We start from the raw sequence: 16,166 nt of genomic DNA, 5'->3' as shown, positions 1-16,166 counted from the left end.
TGAAGGTGTCACAAAGTGAATCATAATCAGATCCTTCCTCTTAGAAAGCTGCTTTAAGTACAAATCCCACAAACAATCTCAGACTTTGCTATTTAGCAAAGGTCTTAATTTCTGACTGGAGTTTTCCTCAGTTAATGCTGCTTCTTTATCTGTAGTGATATTTTTAGGAGCAGAAGACCCTGACTATTATAGAATTACGTTTACTTTCTGTTTTGTTTTGTTTTTCTTTCACCTTTGTATTGCAGATTGTTTGGGTAAAAGTTGTTTTCCAAGGCCCCAATCATGGCAGTCTTTGCTGCACATTGAATATCGAGTTGCAAACTCTGTACTTTAAAGGTATGGAATTACTACATCACTTAACCTTGATTTGGGAAATTATGTGGCATTATTTTATACCACAGATCTTTGCTTCACTTCCCAAATTCACTGTTGCCAGAGATTTCCTGGAGAATTCCTTCACACCTCCCAGCTCTCCTTGGCATCCTCCCACCAGCCCCACTCCAAGCACGGCTCTTCTGCAGCAGTGCCGCTGCCTCTGGCTGCTCTTTGGCTCTTCTTATGGCTGCTTGAAGCTCGGAGTGCTCCTCTGTGTTGCAGGCCAAGGCTAGGTAAATTATTTGTTTAGCAGGCTTGGTTTATTCTTTGTAAGCTGGCAGAATGGCTGTATCACCAAATCCCCTTGCATTCATTGGGCTTCACAGGGACAGCAACAAAAGGATTCATTGTGCGGAGCAGCAGCGTGAGCTCAGCTGGGACCAGGAAGATGACTGGAGGCCTGATGCGATGGGCTGGGAGTGCAGGCAGAGCACAGGGAGCAGCGTGGGCCACTCCGGGATCTGCTGTGTCCCTGTGCCACGGGCACCTCAACTGCAGAGAGCGGCTCTGCTTGGCCAGGGCCCCGTCCGGGCACCTTGCTGTGAGGACACGGGCAGCTTTGCTCCTGGGGCTGGGAGATGCACTGTGCTGTGCTGTGTTATGCTGTGCTGTGCTGTGCTGTGTTATGCTGTGCTGTGCTGTGCTGTGTTATGCTGCGCTGTGCTGTGCTGTGTTATGCTGTGCTGTGCTGTGTTATGCTGCGCTGTGCTGTGCTGTGCTGTGCTGGGCGCTGCCACGTTTGGTTCGACCCTCGGGGCCACGCAAACCTCCCAACACCTCTGTTACTTCCTGCACGCTGTCTCGCGGCCTGCCCGCCTGCCTGGGGCCGTCCCGCTCCGCTGCTGCTCCTGCGGTACCCAAAGCATCGCACGGAGGTGCAGACCCAGCAGCAGCAGCTCCCGACGGCACAGCCGCGGCCTCCAGAGCCGCGACAGCCCGGCAGCACCCCGGGGCCGCGCACCGCCTCCGCCCCGCCCCGCCCGCTGCCCGGCTCGGTGTGTCGCTCCGTCCGCCGGCGGAGGGCGCGGCCCGCAACCTGAGCGCGGGAGCGGCACGGCACGGCCCGCCCAGCGCCGCACGGAGCAGCGGGGCGGGGCCGCAGCGCGGGCGGGGCCGAGCGGGGCCGGGCCGGGCCGGGCCGAGCCGTGCCGTGCCGTGCTGTGCCGTGCCGTACTAGGCTGGGTTCGGCTCCGCGGCCGGCGGCGCTGCGCGGTGTCCCGGCCCCGCCGATGCGGCCCGTGGCTGGGTGAGGCGGCGCGGCCGAGCGCCCGCCCGCAGCCTCCCGAAAGATGTCCTCGCAGGGCAAGTCGAAGAAGGACAAAGAGATCATCTCGGAGTACGATGCGCAAGTGAAGGGTGAGCGGCGGGCGCTGCGGCGGGGCCGCGCCTTTGTGTGCGGGGCCGGAGCCGCGGGCGGTGCGGGGTGGGCGCGGGGCCGGGGGCAGCGCCGGGCGGGCTGAGCTGAGCTGAACTGAGCTGAGCTGAGCTGAGCTGAACTGAACTGAACTGAACTGAGCTGAACTGAACTGAGCTGAACTGAACTGAACTGAGCTGAGCTGAACTGAGCTGAACTGAGCTGAGCTGAGCTGAGCTGCGGGGCCGCCGGTGGGGCCGCGCCGTCCGCGATCCCCGCTGTCGCGGCTGAGGCGCCCTCGGTCAGCGCCGGTGGCTGCGGGCTACGTCGGGGCGCGGCGGAGCTCCGGGCGCAGCTCGGCAGGTGCCCGGCGCAGGGCGGCAGTGCGGGAGTGCGGGCGGGTACGGAGCCGGGCGGGGGCCGCGGGCGGGGAGCGGAGCTCCGTGCGGAAATCTGAGTCGTTCCTGTGTGGGTTCCTCCGTGTTTCTCTGGGAAAGGCTCGGATCGATCTGGTCAGGGAGGCCCTGATCTTGCGGGTCTTACGTAAGGCACCTCGGCGTGCGGCAGGCAGCGCTGCCAGGGGACATGGTCGTTATGCAAGCCCGGCTCTGCAGAACCAAGGCGTCAAAGCGCAGCGCTGTATTCGTGGTGTTAGAGTACAGCACCATCCGAGGTAACGTCTGCTGGGACCGCTGAGCACCACGTATCAGCTCCACCTTTCATTCAAGCTGGGCTTGTTGTGTGGAGGTCGGTGCTCCCCGAAGCATCGCAGATGCCTGCAGTGTGGTGGAAGCATTGCATTGTTGCATGTGTGCAGCTGGCAGAGTGCGGGGCCTCCTCTGTGCCATAGAAACAGGGCATTTAATGGCAGTAGCCAAGTGTTAACTGGTGTCCATCCATGGATAACTTCAGTTTGTGAGTGCGTCGGTTGCAGTGTCAGTCTGTGACTCCAGCTATCGGTGGTCCCTTCCCACACCCTGCCCAGTCATTGCGATGCCCCCCGCGCTGCCCCCTGCTGCTGCTGGCACACGGAGCTCCCGCAGCCTTCGGGTGGTCGTCCTTACGGGCACCATTTTGTGTTGTGCAAGTCTGTGCTTAAGGCAGAGCTAATTAAAAACACAGCACGAGCTTTCTGAGAACGAACCTGTGACCACGAGAGCCTCACTTCCTTACTTTCCCTGGAGGTCACTGTGGTTGGACCTTGAGCTCTGCAGGCACCGGGTGCTGTGTGCGTACCCTGGTACCCTGCGTGGTGCAGCGCTGCCAGGCCCTGGGGAGGGGCTGCCTGCTGACACGGTGCCATTGTTTATTTTCTTGCATTTCAGTCTTTTGTAGCTGGCTTTGAAGAGTGATGTAACAGTCACAACACACTCTGCTCAGTGCCAATTACCTTTCTTGTGTGTAATTTGGGCACACTGATGTTATGGCACCCTGCTGTGAGGCAGACGAAGTGTTCTCTCAGCCCGTGGTGCTGTTCAGTCCTGCAGGGGGGATCCGTGTGTCCACAGCTGCGGGCGGTGCTGGGGCACTGCAGGGCTGGGCAGTGCAGAGCTGGGTCACAGCTGGCTTGGGGCTGCTCTGCTCCATGAAGTTCTGCTGCAGACGTCTGCGGTGGGTTTTTTTGTGTTTTTTAATTTTATTTTACTGTGTTTGTAACTGGAATATTCATTTGCTGCGATCACTCTTGGCCTGACATCTGTTGTAGCCTCATGGGCTCCATATGTTGGATCATGAATGCCAGGGTTATGTATAAAGATGGTTTATTGCAGCATGGTGATCACGTCTCGGGCTGATTTCTGGGCAGCGGTAACACAGGCAGAGTGCTGGTGGGACTGTAATCATTGTTTGGTGCTATTGTGTGCCCAGTTACGTCTCCAAAAATGGCCATTTTCTGACTGAGGGCATCCACTCTGCTCTTGTGTCTCAGCAGCGGGCAATGCAGGTTTCCCCACATCTAAGGCCAGGGGGATGCAGGAGCCAGAGGAGCCCTTGGGGCGGCTGCATTGGTGTCACACAGCTGGCACGGGGGGTCTTATTGTCACCCAAGCCCTTGAGGGTAGTGATGTTGACACAGATCCTGCCTCCCAGTGCCCGCTGCCCTTGGCTCAGGCTGCATCGCTACCCCAGGAATCTGCTGCTTCACTTCAGGGGTTGGAAGATGGACGCACTCTGCAGTGGGCTGCCTCTGAAGGTGTCACATCAGAGATGGCCGAGTGCTGGCCAGGGGGCTGCCAGCACACAGGGGACTTGGAAAGCAGCAGCCATCTCGCAGTACTGGAACACGGGGTTGTATGAGTGTTGTAGAGAAGTTTGACAGGTAGGCTGGCAAAGCGTGACAGCGCAACAACAAAGAACAATATGTTGCTTAGGAAAGTTGTGCTGGCAGCCCTCCTGCTGGGGCCATTGTTAATGGTGACAGGGGATGGTGTGTGATGGGTGTGGGGCTGAGCTCCTGTGCACAGGGCACTGCCGTGTCCTAAGAATTGGTAGGTGCACCATTTGTGTGGGAGGTGTGACTGGTGTAAGTAGGATTTAACTGGAGAATTCTCTTCCTGCACAGGGGTGTTGTATCAGCTACGATGACTCTGTATCTCCTTCCCCTCTCTGGAGAATTGTCTGCTTTTCTTGTGGTGGGAAGGAGTCACCCTGGAGATGCTTTAAGGGTGTGGATGTGCACACACGTGGGACAGTGCTGGGGAGGAGCTGGCTGTGGGCTGATAGCGGCTGTGTGTGCATGCAGAGCCTGCGGCCTCGGGTCTCTGTGGTTAGGAGTGGAGGTACCCGGGCCCTGCTGCAGGCTGCCCATCCTTCCGGCTCTGTGCAGTGTTTGCCATCTGTCTGTGCACAGGGACCTCTTTCTTTCACCTCTCCTGTGTTTGCTGCTGACAGGCGTGGCCCTGCACACGGCCTCTCCTGTCAGTTCCGTGCTGAGGGTCCTTGCTTTCCCGTCTGCTGCTCTGCATCTCACTTCAGCTGTCAGGCAGACCGGCCCCACACCAGCTGCAGGTGCTCACGTGGTGGTACCAGAAAGGAAACATGAAGGATACCTCTTAGGAGGCAGCTTTCCTTATTTGTCTGCCTTAAATGTACAGACATTAAAAATGAATGCTAATTAAGATGTGACCGTGTGTTTACAGCTGCCACGTTAAAGCTGCTTGCAGAATACAGAGTACGGTGGATCCTTAGATGCACCATTTCATACGTGCAGTTTTAATTGGTCTGTCTGGCCAGAATGATAAATAAATGCATTTTCTTCCTCATTACTCTTGAATGCATGATTTGTTGCTTTAAATGCAGCAAAACTAACCAGTTTTAATAATGTAGACAGAACTGCCTATAGTACGGTGTAGTAAATCTTGCAGAAAATAGGGCATGCTGTTGATTGGCTATTAAATTTCATATTGCTTCCTGAAGCTTTTTTTAATCCCGGCAAAATTCAGGTCATTGTATGATCTGTGTGGTGATTGCTGGCAGGAAGGCTGCTGTGAGCCCATAGCATCTTGTTCTGTCAGATGCTGGCAGGTGAGGAGCATCCCTGGTGATCCTCAAGGCAACGGCCTTCAAAAGGCACAGCTGGATGTGGAGAGATAGAGAGACCAGTTCTTACACATTAAGGACTCTTAGTTGCTGTGTGAGCTGGGCATAGAGCAGTTTTTGATGGATTTAGCATGCAGAAACACTAAGAAGACGTACAGCCCTGTGGCCAAAGAGAGCCAAAGTGTTCTTCCCATTTTCATTGAAGAACCACACCTTAGGTTAATTTATAATTGCTCGTTAGCTTCACTGTATTTTTGCTATTGCAGCCGCTGCGTCCTTTCCTGTCTGCTCTCATTTCCCACACAATGGTCTCTTTCCACTTTGCTCAGAACATTTTGGGACAATTTCCACACCAGATTATTTTCTGGGGTCGCAGCTCGCTCAGGTGGGAAGTTCGGTTACTGCTGGGGGAGGCATCCAGGCTTGGATCCCAGCAGCCCAGGTAATGCAGTGCTTTTGTGCCACCCTTGGGTGGGCTGTAGGTGGCTGCTGAGCATCCAAGGAGCCGTCTGCAGCAGAAGGATTCTAATGAAACCACTCTCGTTTCTACCCTTAGACTTCAGAACAAGCGTTCCGATCGCTCCTTGTTTGCTTGACTCCCATACAGGCTTGTTTGTTGTTGTCTGTCGTTACTCCCTGAGTTCCCTCACTGGGTCTGATGGCGTTGCCCTGGCAGGTGGGCTGTGTGTGGGACCCTCGTGTGCCAGGGCCGGGAAGGCCATTGCAGAGCAGAGGAGAACATGAGTGTGATTCATAATGGAGATGAACTGGAAGTGTCTAATGGAAACGAATGTGATCTATCAGATGTTTTCTGCTCTGCTAACACCAAGGGTGCTTCAGCAGAGGCCTCTGGTGGCACAGTGTGGTTCAGTCCTGCAGCCAGGTGTGTGCACGCAGCAGAGGCTGGGTTACTCCTTGCTGCGCTGTGCTGGGTGGCAGCTGGAGCAGTGGGTGGTGGCTGGGCAGTGTGTCCTGACCTGATGTGCAGCAGCGGAGTTACGGGGCCTTGGGATTCTTATGGAAGCTGCTCTGTGAAACAAGTACGAGGCTGTGGGTCTGCACCAAGCCCTCTTGTCTGGGTAAGGGCCTCCTGCCCTGCACGGCTTGGGTGGCTCCTGGATCACCTCCTTCCTTTTGCTGAAAGAAATCTGAGCAGATATAGGTTCTCTGTCCTTCGGGCCGTAGTGCACACAAGCAGCAATGGTGCAACCAGTGCTTCCAGCAGAACTCTTGAAGGTTGGTTTCATTTCAAACTTTGCCACTGTTACTTTCTTCCAATGCATTGAGAAATCAAAATTCAGCTGTGTTTGGCAGCCTGCTGCAGCAAAGAGGCCTCCATTGGCCCTTGCTCTGCTTTGGAGGCCTGCTGTATGTCCTTAAGCTCCTGCCTTGGGCCAGAGATGTCGTGCGGAGGCAGGAGAGAACATATGAACCTGCAGAGCCGCAGCTGCTCTGTGGTGTGTATCCCTCCAGGTGGGACCAGTGCCACCACAGTCCTCTGAGGGCTGGGAGCTGCTGCTCCGGCTCTATCTCTAAAGCTGGTGGTTTCCTTTTTGCTTGCTGACAGGTAGTTGGGTGCGGTAGGACTGCTGATCAACCTATCCTACTCCTGATGATGGTGAGAACCTCCTGCAACCCATATTTGTGGCCCCAAGTCAGTATTTTTAATGGTTCTAGGAGTGCAGCAGCAAGCAGACTGCAGGTGGTTAATGGGTGTTTGTACGCCTTCACAAGGTGCAGCATTGGCAGTCCTGCATGTGTGGTTTCAGCACCGGTTGGGAGCAGAATTTACTCTCCTGTTCTGTTGGCCCAGTTGAGGTGGGGAAAGAATAACGTCCCTTTAAGCTCTTAAATTTTTTGTTGCCTGGATTTGGCTTTGTTTTGATGGCTGTTTTTCAGTCTACCACCCACAGCAGTGACATGAATCACCTTCTGAAATGCATTTACCACTGTCAGAGGCATTTGTAGTCCTGCCATGTGGTCAGTGGCTGCGCAGGTCAGGCGAGCACCGCGTGCCAGCTGCTGCAGGGCTGGGAGAGGAGCAGTGCTGTGGGCATTGCTGGCTGCCGTTACACCATGGCACAAAGTGAGCGGCCCTTTTTGCAGCCTTGGTGGCGATTTGAGCCCAGAAGGCTTTTGCTGTGCAGTCAGCAAGGCAGCCTCTTCAAAAAGGATGAATATTTCTTACTAATAGCTATTGTGCTGTGTTTGCCCCACCTCTGTATGTGTTATTGGTTTGTATCATAGCAGCAAGGGAGGACACAGAAATGAGTGAACAGCATTAGCCCACGCAGTGACAGCAGTAATAATCATTGATACCTCTAATTTGTGACCTCCTTAGGGTTTCCAGTCTCCTCCCAGTGCTCCTGCTTTGTGCCTGCAGTTGTTGGATGCACCTTAAGCTGTTGACACCTCCAAGGACCTGATCTGTGAACTATTCTCTGAACAACGGGCCCGAGATGACTTATTTTGGTGTCCCTTTTCTTACCCCTGAAAGGCAGCTGCAGTGTGTTGGGAGAGGCAGCTCCAAGCAGTGTGTTGCAACATACACTGTTAGGAGAGGAAGCAGTGCATCAACATGAAATTGCTGGGGGGGTTTCTTGGCTGTGATGTTATTCCCTAGGCTGGGGTTGGGTCAGCATGATGGGGACAGTGTGTGTTGGAGTGCCACAGAGCTGCAGGTCGTTCTGCCAGCAGCTTGCTTTTAAAGCTCCCATGAAAAATGGCACCATCAGCAGCACGGCGGCCTCACGTGCCAGGCTGGGGAATATATATGGCTGCATTATTTATCCCAGTGCTGTCATTACTCATCAGCGAGGAGGCAGCTGTTAGGATCCTATCCATGGCAGGGAGGGAGAGGTTCTAAATCATCCTCTTTGTTTTAAATCATACCCTTTGTGTTAAATCATCCTTTTTGTTCTATATCTTACCATTTGCTTTGCCTTAAAAACAAGGATATGTAAAGAGATGTGATGTTAGAGTTCCCTGTGGCAGTGGGTGCCTCTGTCTTCGTACCCTGTTTGGAGGGATGACTGATGCTGCAGGCTATTGATCTGGGTCTTCAGAGTTAGGGGAAAATTGTACCACCTCTCTGCATCCAACAGCCTCAGAAAAGAATTTGCATTACTGTCCATGACTCTTCTTTCCTCTGCAGTTACAGAACTATTTTAAAGAGGGAGGAGTGGAAGGACATTTTACTTGTCTTTTTTGCCTAGGCCTTTGGGAGGAACCGTCATGTATTTGGCTATCATGCATCTCACTGCCATAAGCAGCTCTGTAAAGTATTGCACTCTTGTCTGGAGAATCGAACTGCCTACGTCCTAACAGAAAATTACTGAGCCATTTCTATGCTTTTTCACTGGTGTCTGTTGGACACCTGAGAGAAGAGAGAAGGTTGTTCCTTAGGAGGATATCCTTAATTTCTAGGTCAGCCCCTACAGAATGAACAGCAGAGGGGATGCAGCTCTCTGGGGCTGGGGTTTTGACCATGGGCTCCTGTCTTGCTCAGTGTGCAGGTAGTGATGTTTACTGGGGAGGCTCAGCACTATTTTACTATGCTGCTTGAACGGCCAGGCTAAATATTAAAAAAAAGAAAAAAACAAAAAAAGTGGAATGCAAAGCCATGTCAATACTTTGGAGTCCCTGCCTTCTTCTTCTTTTCTTCATGCACGTTTTACTCTGTGATAATGCTGTAATTTAATCATTGACATTATAAGCACTAATGGTACAGCAGTTAGAAAATTCAGTGACAGTGCTGAGTATGAGAGCCCTGGTGTCTTACTGGGAAACCATTTGTATGTTGCTGCTCAGTGGAGTTCAGCTCTGCCAGGTGTAGGCTGGGGATTGCGATGTGTTTTGATTTTGCAGTAGTGCTTCCGAGTGCTTCTGTGCGGAGGTGGGCATGTTTTTAAAAGGGCTGGGTACTTCTGCAGTCAATATTCTGCGCAGTTAATCCTGCTGAAGTCAGCACAATCAAGTGTCATGCTTCAGGGCTGAGTGCGATTGCTGGAGAGATCAGAAAACAGTTTCTGGAGCATTACACAATTGGCTGGATACGTTACAGCTTCCCCTGGAGCATCAGAGTGCTGCTCTGAGAGGCCGCAGGGCAGGATGAGGTTGGCATGTCTGTGAGTGCCTATGTAGCAGCGCCAAAGTGCTCGGTGCCACAGCATGGGGCTGCAGGAGGAGCATCCTGCTTGGCCAGGGCTTCCTTTAGCTGCTCTTTGTTTCCCTTTTCGCGAGACATGGTTGGTGTCCTGTAGGGTATTTCATACGGTCCTACTGTTTCTAGTACTAAAGTGAACAGGACTTCTGCTGTTGTAATAGGGAAGCTAGGAATTGGTATCTCCACTCAAAGAGTGTGTTTGGGTAGTTAAGGAGAAACCAAAGGATGTATGGCAAAAACTGAGTGAAAATATAATAGCTGCACTGAACCAGTTGTAAGTTGAGTCTTGTGGGGCATTTGTGTTGCTCATAGTACTCATTGCACGATGTCCTTCAGAGGGATTCGTGTTCTAGAAGCATTTGTTTCTGTGCAGTGCTTGTCTGCTCTTGACCTACTCTTGCTAAAATCCCTGAGGAGACAATAAGCAGACACTGCAAGCGAAAATGTTGTATTGTAAACCCCCTAAAAGTGAGACTGTAACATCTTCTATTGTGATGGTGCCTGCGGGATGGTGCAGGAGATGCAGTGCGTAACAACAAGCTGTTTGATGCAGGTCTGCTCAGAACCAGGGCTGAGCATCCTTGGGGCTGAACAAGGGGAGCTGAGCTCCTGCACATCTTGGTGTGGTGCTGTTGGTGCTCCCTGCAGTGCTGCAGAGAGTTCCTGCTGCTGTCCTGACACATGGCGAAGTGCCCCCACACATCTGGAGGTGGAGGGGCCGGAGCTGCCCTGGCAGCACTGCTGGGCTTTCCTGGTCTCCAGGAGAGCATCCTCGGGGCAGTCTCACAAGGAAGCCATCCCCCTGCTGTTGGCAGCAGTTCTTTTGTCCTTACTGCAAGTGCACTCAGATTGCATGTTGTGGGAGCTCTGCGCTCCTTAATTGTTGTTTGTCATCGTGGGAATTGCTTGTTCTAAAACCAATTACAACCTGACAAACGGATCTGTCTTATTTACAAATACATCCATCTGGCTGTAGATGGTCTGCTGTCACTGCCAGGATCATATCAGGCCTTCATTGCCTGCTGAGCTCTGAAGGGTTCCCGTGCTGGCATCTCATTGCCTGTGGCTGTGAGATGTTTGCTGTACATAAGCATACGTATCATTGGCGGTATAGAGGGAAGTAATTTCTAAATCAATAATTTCCAAGTGAAATAAACAGAGAGAATCTATCTGGAGTGCTTAGCATCCCCAGCGGTGCGGAGCTGTCAGCCCCTGTGGGCTGTGGTGCGGGACACTGGTCTGGGCACTGCAGACCCATCTGTGTTCCTGGCGATCAGTTCTGGAAAGGCAGGAAAACAGAGAGAAGTGGGTGACTGGCGTTGGGGTGCTTGAACTGAAAACCCATCACAACCTGTAGCTCAAACTGTTTCAGACTGCTTTAGTTTTTCCAGGAATGTTCAGTTACAGCTTCAAAAAGATGAGAGGTGTTCTGAGTCGAGCAGAGCCTGGATGTGCTCAGCAGAGCATCTGTTCCTTCTCCTGGTGCCTCATCCACAGAGGGCAGAAAGCAGACAGCTTTAATGTGAGAAAGGGGGAAGAGGTGCCTCCTGCTTTAAGGAATTAGAGTTAGCATGATTGTATCAAAATACAGCTGCAGGAGAGTTAGTCATTGTGAATAATGTATATATGACAAACTCGGGCCTGTTTTGGTTTGTGATTTATCCGGGAATTACTTTTACCTTTTATATTTATAAATGGGCTTTTGCTGGCTGTCTGAGTAGAAGTTCATGAGTTGCTTTGAAATGAGATACAGGATGCAGAAGTCTGCTTTCAAAAACCTGAGCTTATGAGGCCGTGAGTTGACACCTTTGCATGGGGAAGTGATTCTCCTGTTCACAAGGAGATTTGTGAGCTGTGTGTGGGCCATCCCTGTATCCATCAGTCTGTCGGTCCCCAGCCACATGGTCTGGGAGGAGACCTGCCCTCACTGCAGGCCATGGGGTTCTTTGGCAGCCCCTGCCCACCAGCTGGCACTGAGTGTGGCTCTTTGCATATCCCTGTGGCTGTGGGATCTGCTGCCCAGCACTGTCCCTGGGGGCGGGAAGATCCCAGGGAGGCCGGCTTGCTTCTGTGGTCAGATGGAGTGCAGGATGGAGTGGGCATCCCTTGGAGAAACAGAGGGCTCACGTGGCTTAAGGTCTTGTTACTCAGATTAGCAAAGAATGGTGGTATAAATCTCTTTCTGCATCTTACTGTTCTGTGACTGAGAGGGGAAAGTCATATTGTTTTGCTGGACCTGGCGAGCAGGTTTTGGTGTGAGGGATGGTGGGCGCTGCTTCCACAGCTCATCAGTCACCGAGGTGCACAAATGGAAAACGGGGAATGCCTCGGTTCATCAGCATGTGCATTTTTCATCTTGTTTGAAGCAGCAGGTTTGGCTGCATTTGCTGTTGTGCTCTGTGCGGCCCAGCCTCCGTGCTGGAAACTTCAGGAGAAGAGAGGCTGTCAGGCTTAGCCTGAGCTTGAAGAGAAGGGGAAGCCCAGGGAAGCACTGAGCGCAAGGAGAGAACTGCTTCAGAGAAACCGCACCTTTAGAGGCCTGCAGTATCCTATGGGAAGCAAGTGAGCTGTTATGGTGGTTGTCTGCCTGAGATACCCGATGGACAGTGTGAAATGTGCTGCTCAGATCTGGAGCCTCAGCGTGTTTCAGCCTCTGGTGGTCCTAGTGTTGTCTGGTAAGAACTCATAGACAGACGTGAGGCTTTCTCTGCCTTACTTCTTGCAAAGTTGATTCACTGCACTGTATTTGTAATTCTTGACAAGGAGATAAGCAAGGGCAATGCAAACATGAACGTTTTGTGGCTGTTTTGTTTTGTTTTGTTTTCCAAAAGATGAGGGGAACGAAACTTATAGATTCAGTGTACCCTTAGATGTCAAACTCTTTAACAAGCATACCAGTGAAATAATGATGGGCTGGATTCCAGCTGGATTTATAATACTTCATATAATTTGTTAATGTCTTTCCTATCACGATGCCAGAACACGTGTTATAATTTTGAGGGGGTAACAAGTGCAGTTGGAGCAAGCTGAAAGCTGCTGTGTGTTCTGAGTGAGATCCCCAGATGTGCTGCTCTCACAGGCCCAGGCTTCTGCCGATGTTTGCTGTGGGGGTGTTTGCTGTAGGAGTTCTTCATGTGTGCAGTGAGGACACAGCTGTGCTCTGTGCTTCTTTGTCCATATTCACTGGATGCTCTTTTAGCAAAGAGGATGTCATGAACTGTTAGAGGTAGTAAAACTTAGCATTTTGTCCTATTTTGCATTTATTAGCATATGCTAATTATTCATAGAGATAATTACCCTTTACCAGCTCACATTAATTTAGGTTGCTTTTGAAAAGCAATCAAGAGGAGCAGGGAATGATTATACATCAAAGTGAATAAGAATATGGCACAGAAGATATATGGTGCACTTTTGTGTACGAGGCTGTGTCAACTCACTGCTGGCCTTTTCCTTCAGACTACTTATTTGAACTCAATTTGATGGTTGGTGCTAAAGGCCATCACTTAAATCATTGCCCATCTCAAAGGTACATTTATGCTCTTCATCTGTCTCGTGTATCTCTTCAGTAAGGAAAAATATTACCTTACAACAGATGAAAATAGCCAAAAAGCCATGGTAGGGCATTCTACCAGGTGACCAGTTGCTTGCCCATCACTGAGCAGGTAGGCTTAAATTCTCCATTGCTTTTGTTATCGAGGAGTGTCCAAAGCTTGAGGCTTCAACAAGTTTTTTGCCTTCTTTGGTCTGTTGGTGTAGTCACTGAGGTCTCCTCTTCATTGCTATGGTCAGAGTGTTTTCTATATGAGTGCCATCAGCAGGAGGGGTTCGACAGCGTGTGGAGGTCTGGGCACGATGCCCCATCTGCTGTGCTGTTAGGGGTACTGTCTTTAGACCATTGCTGGGCTTTCCTGGCTTTGAATTGGCAGTGAACGTGTGAAACCCAGTGCTGTGGGAAATGTGTAGAATGTGTTTTACTTGGAGCATGTTTTCATGTAGGTATAATGTTTTACATGAAAAAAACAAAAATCTGCATAGAGCATGAAGGTGTGAGGAAAATAGTTTGCTAGCAGATATCTGACAAGTTGAAATTTGATTTGTAAATGAATTGGCAGTCATTTGTGTGCAGATGCAAAGAAACAAGCAGATTCTGAGCACTTCTCTTTACCTTGGGGTCTTAGTCCACGTGTTCTTTCAGTGCCCTGGGTGGTTTGGAATAGAGCTTTTCTCATTGCTATCTGCTGTGTTCCCCCCTGGGACCCCAGACGTGGCTCAGCAGCACACAGCAGTGCCCAGCGCTGGGCTGGTCCCCAGCAAGGCAGCTGCCCTGTGGAGCATTTGGAACCAGACCAACAACAACATATTGCACATGCACCGTATGGGCTCAGGGAATTGTGTTTAAAATAGCTGCACTTCAGGCTGCTCGGAACAAAGAAAACTACCTGTCTTAAATTGTTGTCTTGCTAAGCATGACTTGCTGTAGTTAAGGTCACTTTGCTGGGTATTTGGATAACCACAATGTACTTGTATAACAACTTTGTGCTTCAATTTCTTTTTTAACTTGGAGGAAAGAAAAGCATTTTGCCAGATTGCCACCAACGGGGGGGTCTCATTCATACAACAACCATGAACAAACTCTTTCCGAATTCATTCTACGTCTCGTTGCTCTGACTCTGACCAACATGGAGAACCAGTAGCTTTTTCCTGTCCCGTGGGCCAGGTGGAGAAAGAATCATTTCCCTGCCAGCACTGGTTGTGGAAGGCTGCTGTCTGTGTGTGTTAGAAGGGCCTCCCTTCTATTTCCAGCACTGTGGAGAGAGAGTTCACAGTGGTAAATACGCCCTCAGTTTAACTAAGCCTTAAATCAGACAATCTTCAGTAGCTGGCTGCTTGCTGTGTTTGGGAGATGCAGGATGCAGTCAGCAGCTTACGGGCTGACAGCAAGGAGCTGTAGTAGGGATGAAGTAGGGATGCCTATGGGACTGTTCCCTTCTGCAAGTCTGGTCTGAATAAATAAAATGGGATTTGGTATCTTTTATTTCTGACAAATAGATGAGGTAAGTGGGACACATGGCACAAAGCCTGCACTGAATTCCAGGGGATGTTGTTTGTGCATGACCCAAGCACCAGGACAGCAGGTGCTTGCAGGAGAGCTGGGTGTCAGGGAATCGGGGAGAGCTCCAGAGGGGAGCCAATGGGCCACAGGAGGGCTGCAGCCATCACAATGCTTGGCACACAGCAAGCAGGGCACGGGTGGCTCTGCTGCTGCCAGCCCCATACTGCGCTGCTTGGAGAACCCTGGGGCTGCCTTCCCTAACAAAGGTGGGCTGCTTTGCTGCAGGGTTTATGTGCAGCTGTGTCCCAACATGGCTGTGCTCCCTAACACGCTGCCTGCACAGTGCCAGGGCAGCAGGGACGGGAAATGGATGAGTGGAAGGAGAGCAGAATCCTTAAAAAGTATGGCAGAGGACTTCGGAGATCACTGAAGGTTATCTTCTAAACAAAGCACAGGACAAAATAAGGAAGGACTGTGAGCATCAGGTAAGTGGAATATTTTGACTAATCCTCAGGGCTTGGAGTTTGTGTCTGCACCAAGAGGAGCTGGGGAGAAAGGAGGAGAGCTGTCAGCAGGCGCTCAGCACCGTGCTGTTGTGCAGTGTTCTGCAGCTGCCGGGCGTCAGGCTGTGCAAGGGCAGCTCAGGATTCCTGCTGCATGGGCTGGGAGGTGTCTGCACACAACACTGTGCTTGGTTGGGAGAGGGTTGCCTGGTCCTAAAAAGAGTAATAATGTGCAGGGTCCTGATGGCCTCAGGCCTCTTCATGCTTGCCAGAATTGCAGCAGTGGTGGTTAATTGTTCTTCCTGGGAGAGCTGTGCTTGGGAGTGCATTGGTGGGACAGCCTGTGTGTGCAGGGCAGCACGCTTCTGGTGTGATGGGAACTTGTCTGGAGGAGGCTCTTGATGTTTGTTCCCTATGCTTCGTTGTAAGGCTTTTCTTTGTGATGGAAGCATCTGCTTCCCTTCCTGCTGTGCTTTTGTTGTCTAACAAGGGAGCTGAAAGCAGCACCATGGTGCTGTGCCTGTAGTCAGGTTGGTGTGAGTGGGGCTGGTGCTTCCCACCCTGCAGGATGGGTGCATGTGTGCACACGTGCCCTGTGTTTGCTGTGCAGGAAGGTGCTGAGGTGTGGTTGGCACAGGTTGCTGCTTGAGCTGAAGGTGTGGTGTGAGGTTATGACTGCATGTGCTGTTTATGCATGGCAGATGAACATAAAGGGCTTGCAGGCTTCATATGTTTCCCAGTCTTGCTGTGGTGGCAGATCTCTGCTCCATGAGAGCATCTCGGGATTGAAGAACGTTGTGGTTGTAATGTGAGAGGTAAATGGGGACTGTAGCCTTGTGTGTGAAAGCAGAGCTGCTGGGCAGGGCTCTGGGAACAGCGTGCCTTGGTGTTAAGTGGTGGAGGCGCATTACATTTGTCCCAGTCCCAGCTGACAGTTCAGGAAGATAAAGGGAAGTGCTGAGCTTTTGCTATTGAAGACATGGTGGTAACGCCCTGGATGTGCTGCATGCAGTGTTTGTTTGCAGGTTTGTGCACACAATCACTGCTCTGCTCCTCGCCATGGACAGCTGCAGTCAGTCAGTGAATGGCAGGGGCTGGATGTTGGTGGGTGTTGTGCTGCATGCTGCAGGGCTGTGCCACAGTCCCACTTCCCTGTGCTTTCCAAACCCACGCAGTGAT

General features: G+C 51.6%; 1 protein-coding gene across 5 annotated transcripts in view; it reads left to right on the top strand.

Moving 5' to 3' along the window:
• The first annotated feature begins 1,498 nt into the window (after positions 1–1,498).
• Positions 1,499–16,166, top strand: part of SRGAP3 (SLIT-ROBO Rho GTPase activating protein 3) — a 64,113-nt gene continuing 49,445 nt past the window's right edge. For 4 of the 5 annotated variants that reach the window (XM_015875329.2, XM_015875332.2, XM_015875330.2 and 1 more), the window contains exon 1: positions 1,499–1,731. In XM_015875329.2, coding sequence (XP_015730815.1) covers positions 1,665–1,731 — 67 coding nt within the window. In that variant the 5' untranslated portion in view covers positions 1,499–1,664. The remainder of the gene's footprint in view (positions 1,732–16,166) is intronic. The other variant, XM_015875333.2, reaches the window with a different exon arrangement.

This window comes from Coturnix japonica, chromosome 12, assembly GCF_001577835.2.
Source record: "Coturnix japonica isolate 7356 chromosome 12, Coturnix japonica 2.1, whole genome shotgun sequence".
Lineage (NCBI taxonomy): Eukaryota > Metazoa > Chordata > Aves > Galliformes > Phasianidae > Coturnix > Coturnix japonica.
The sequence above is the reverse complement of the archived record's forward strand: the minus strand, read 5'-3'. Positions and strand labels throughout refer to the sequence as shown.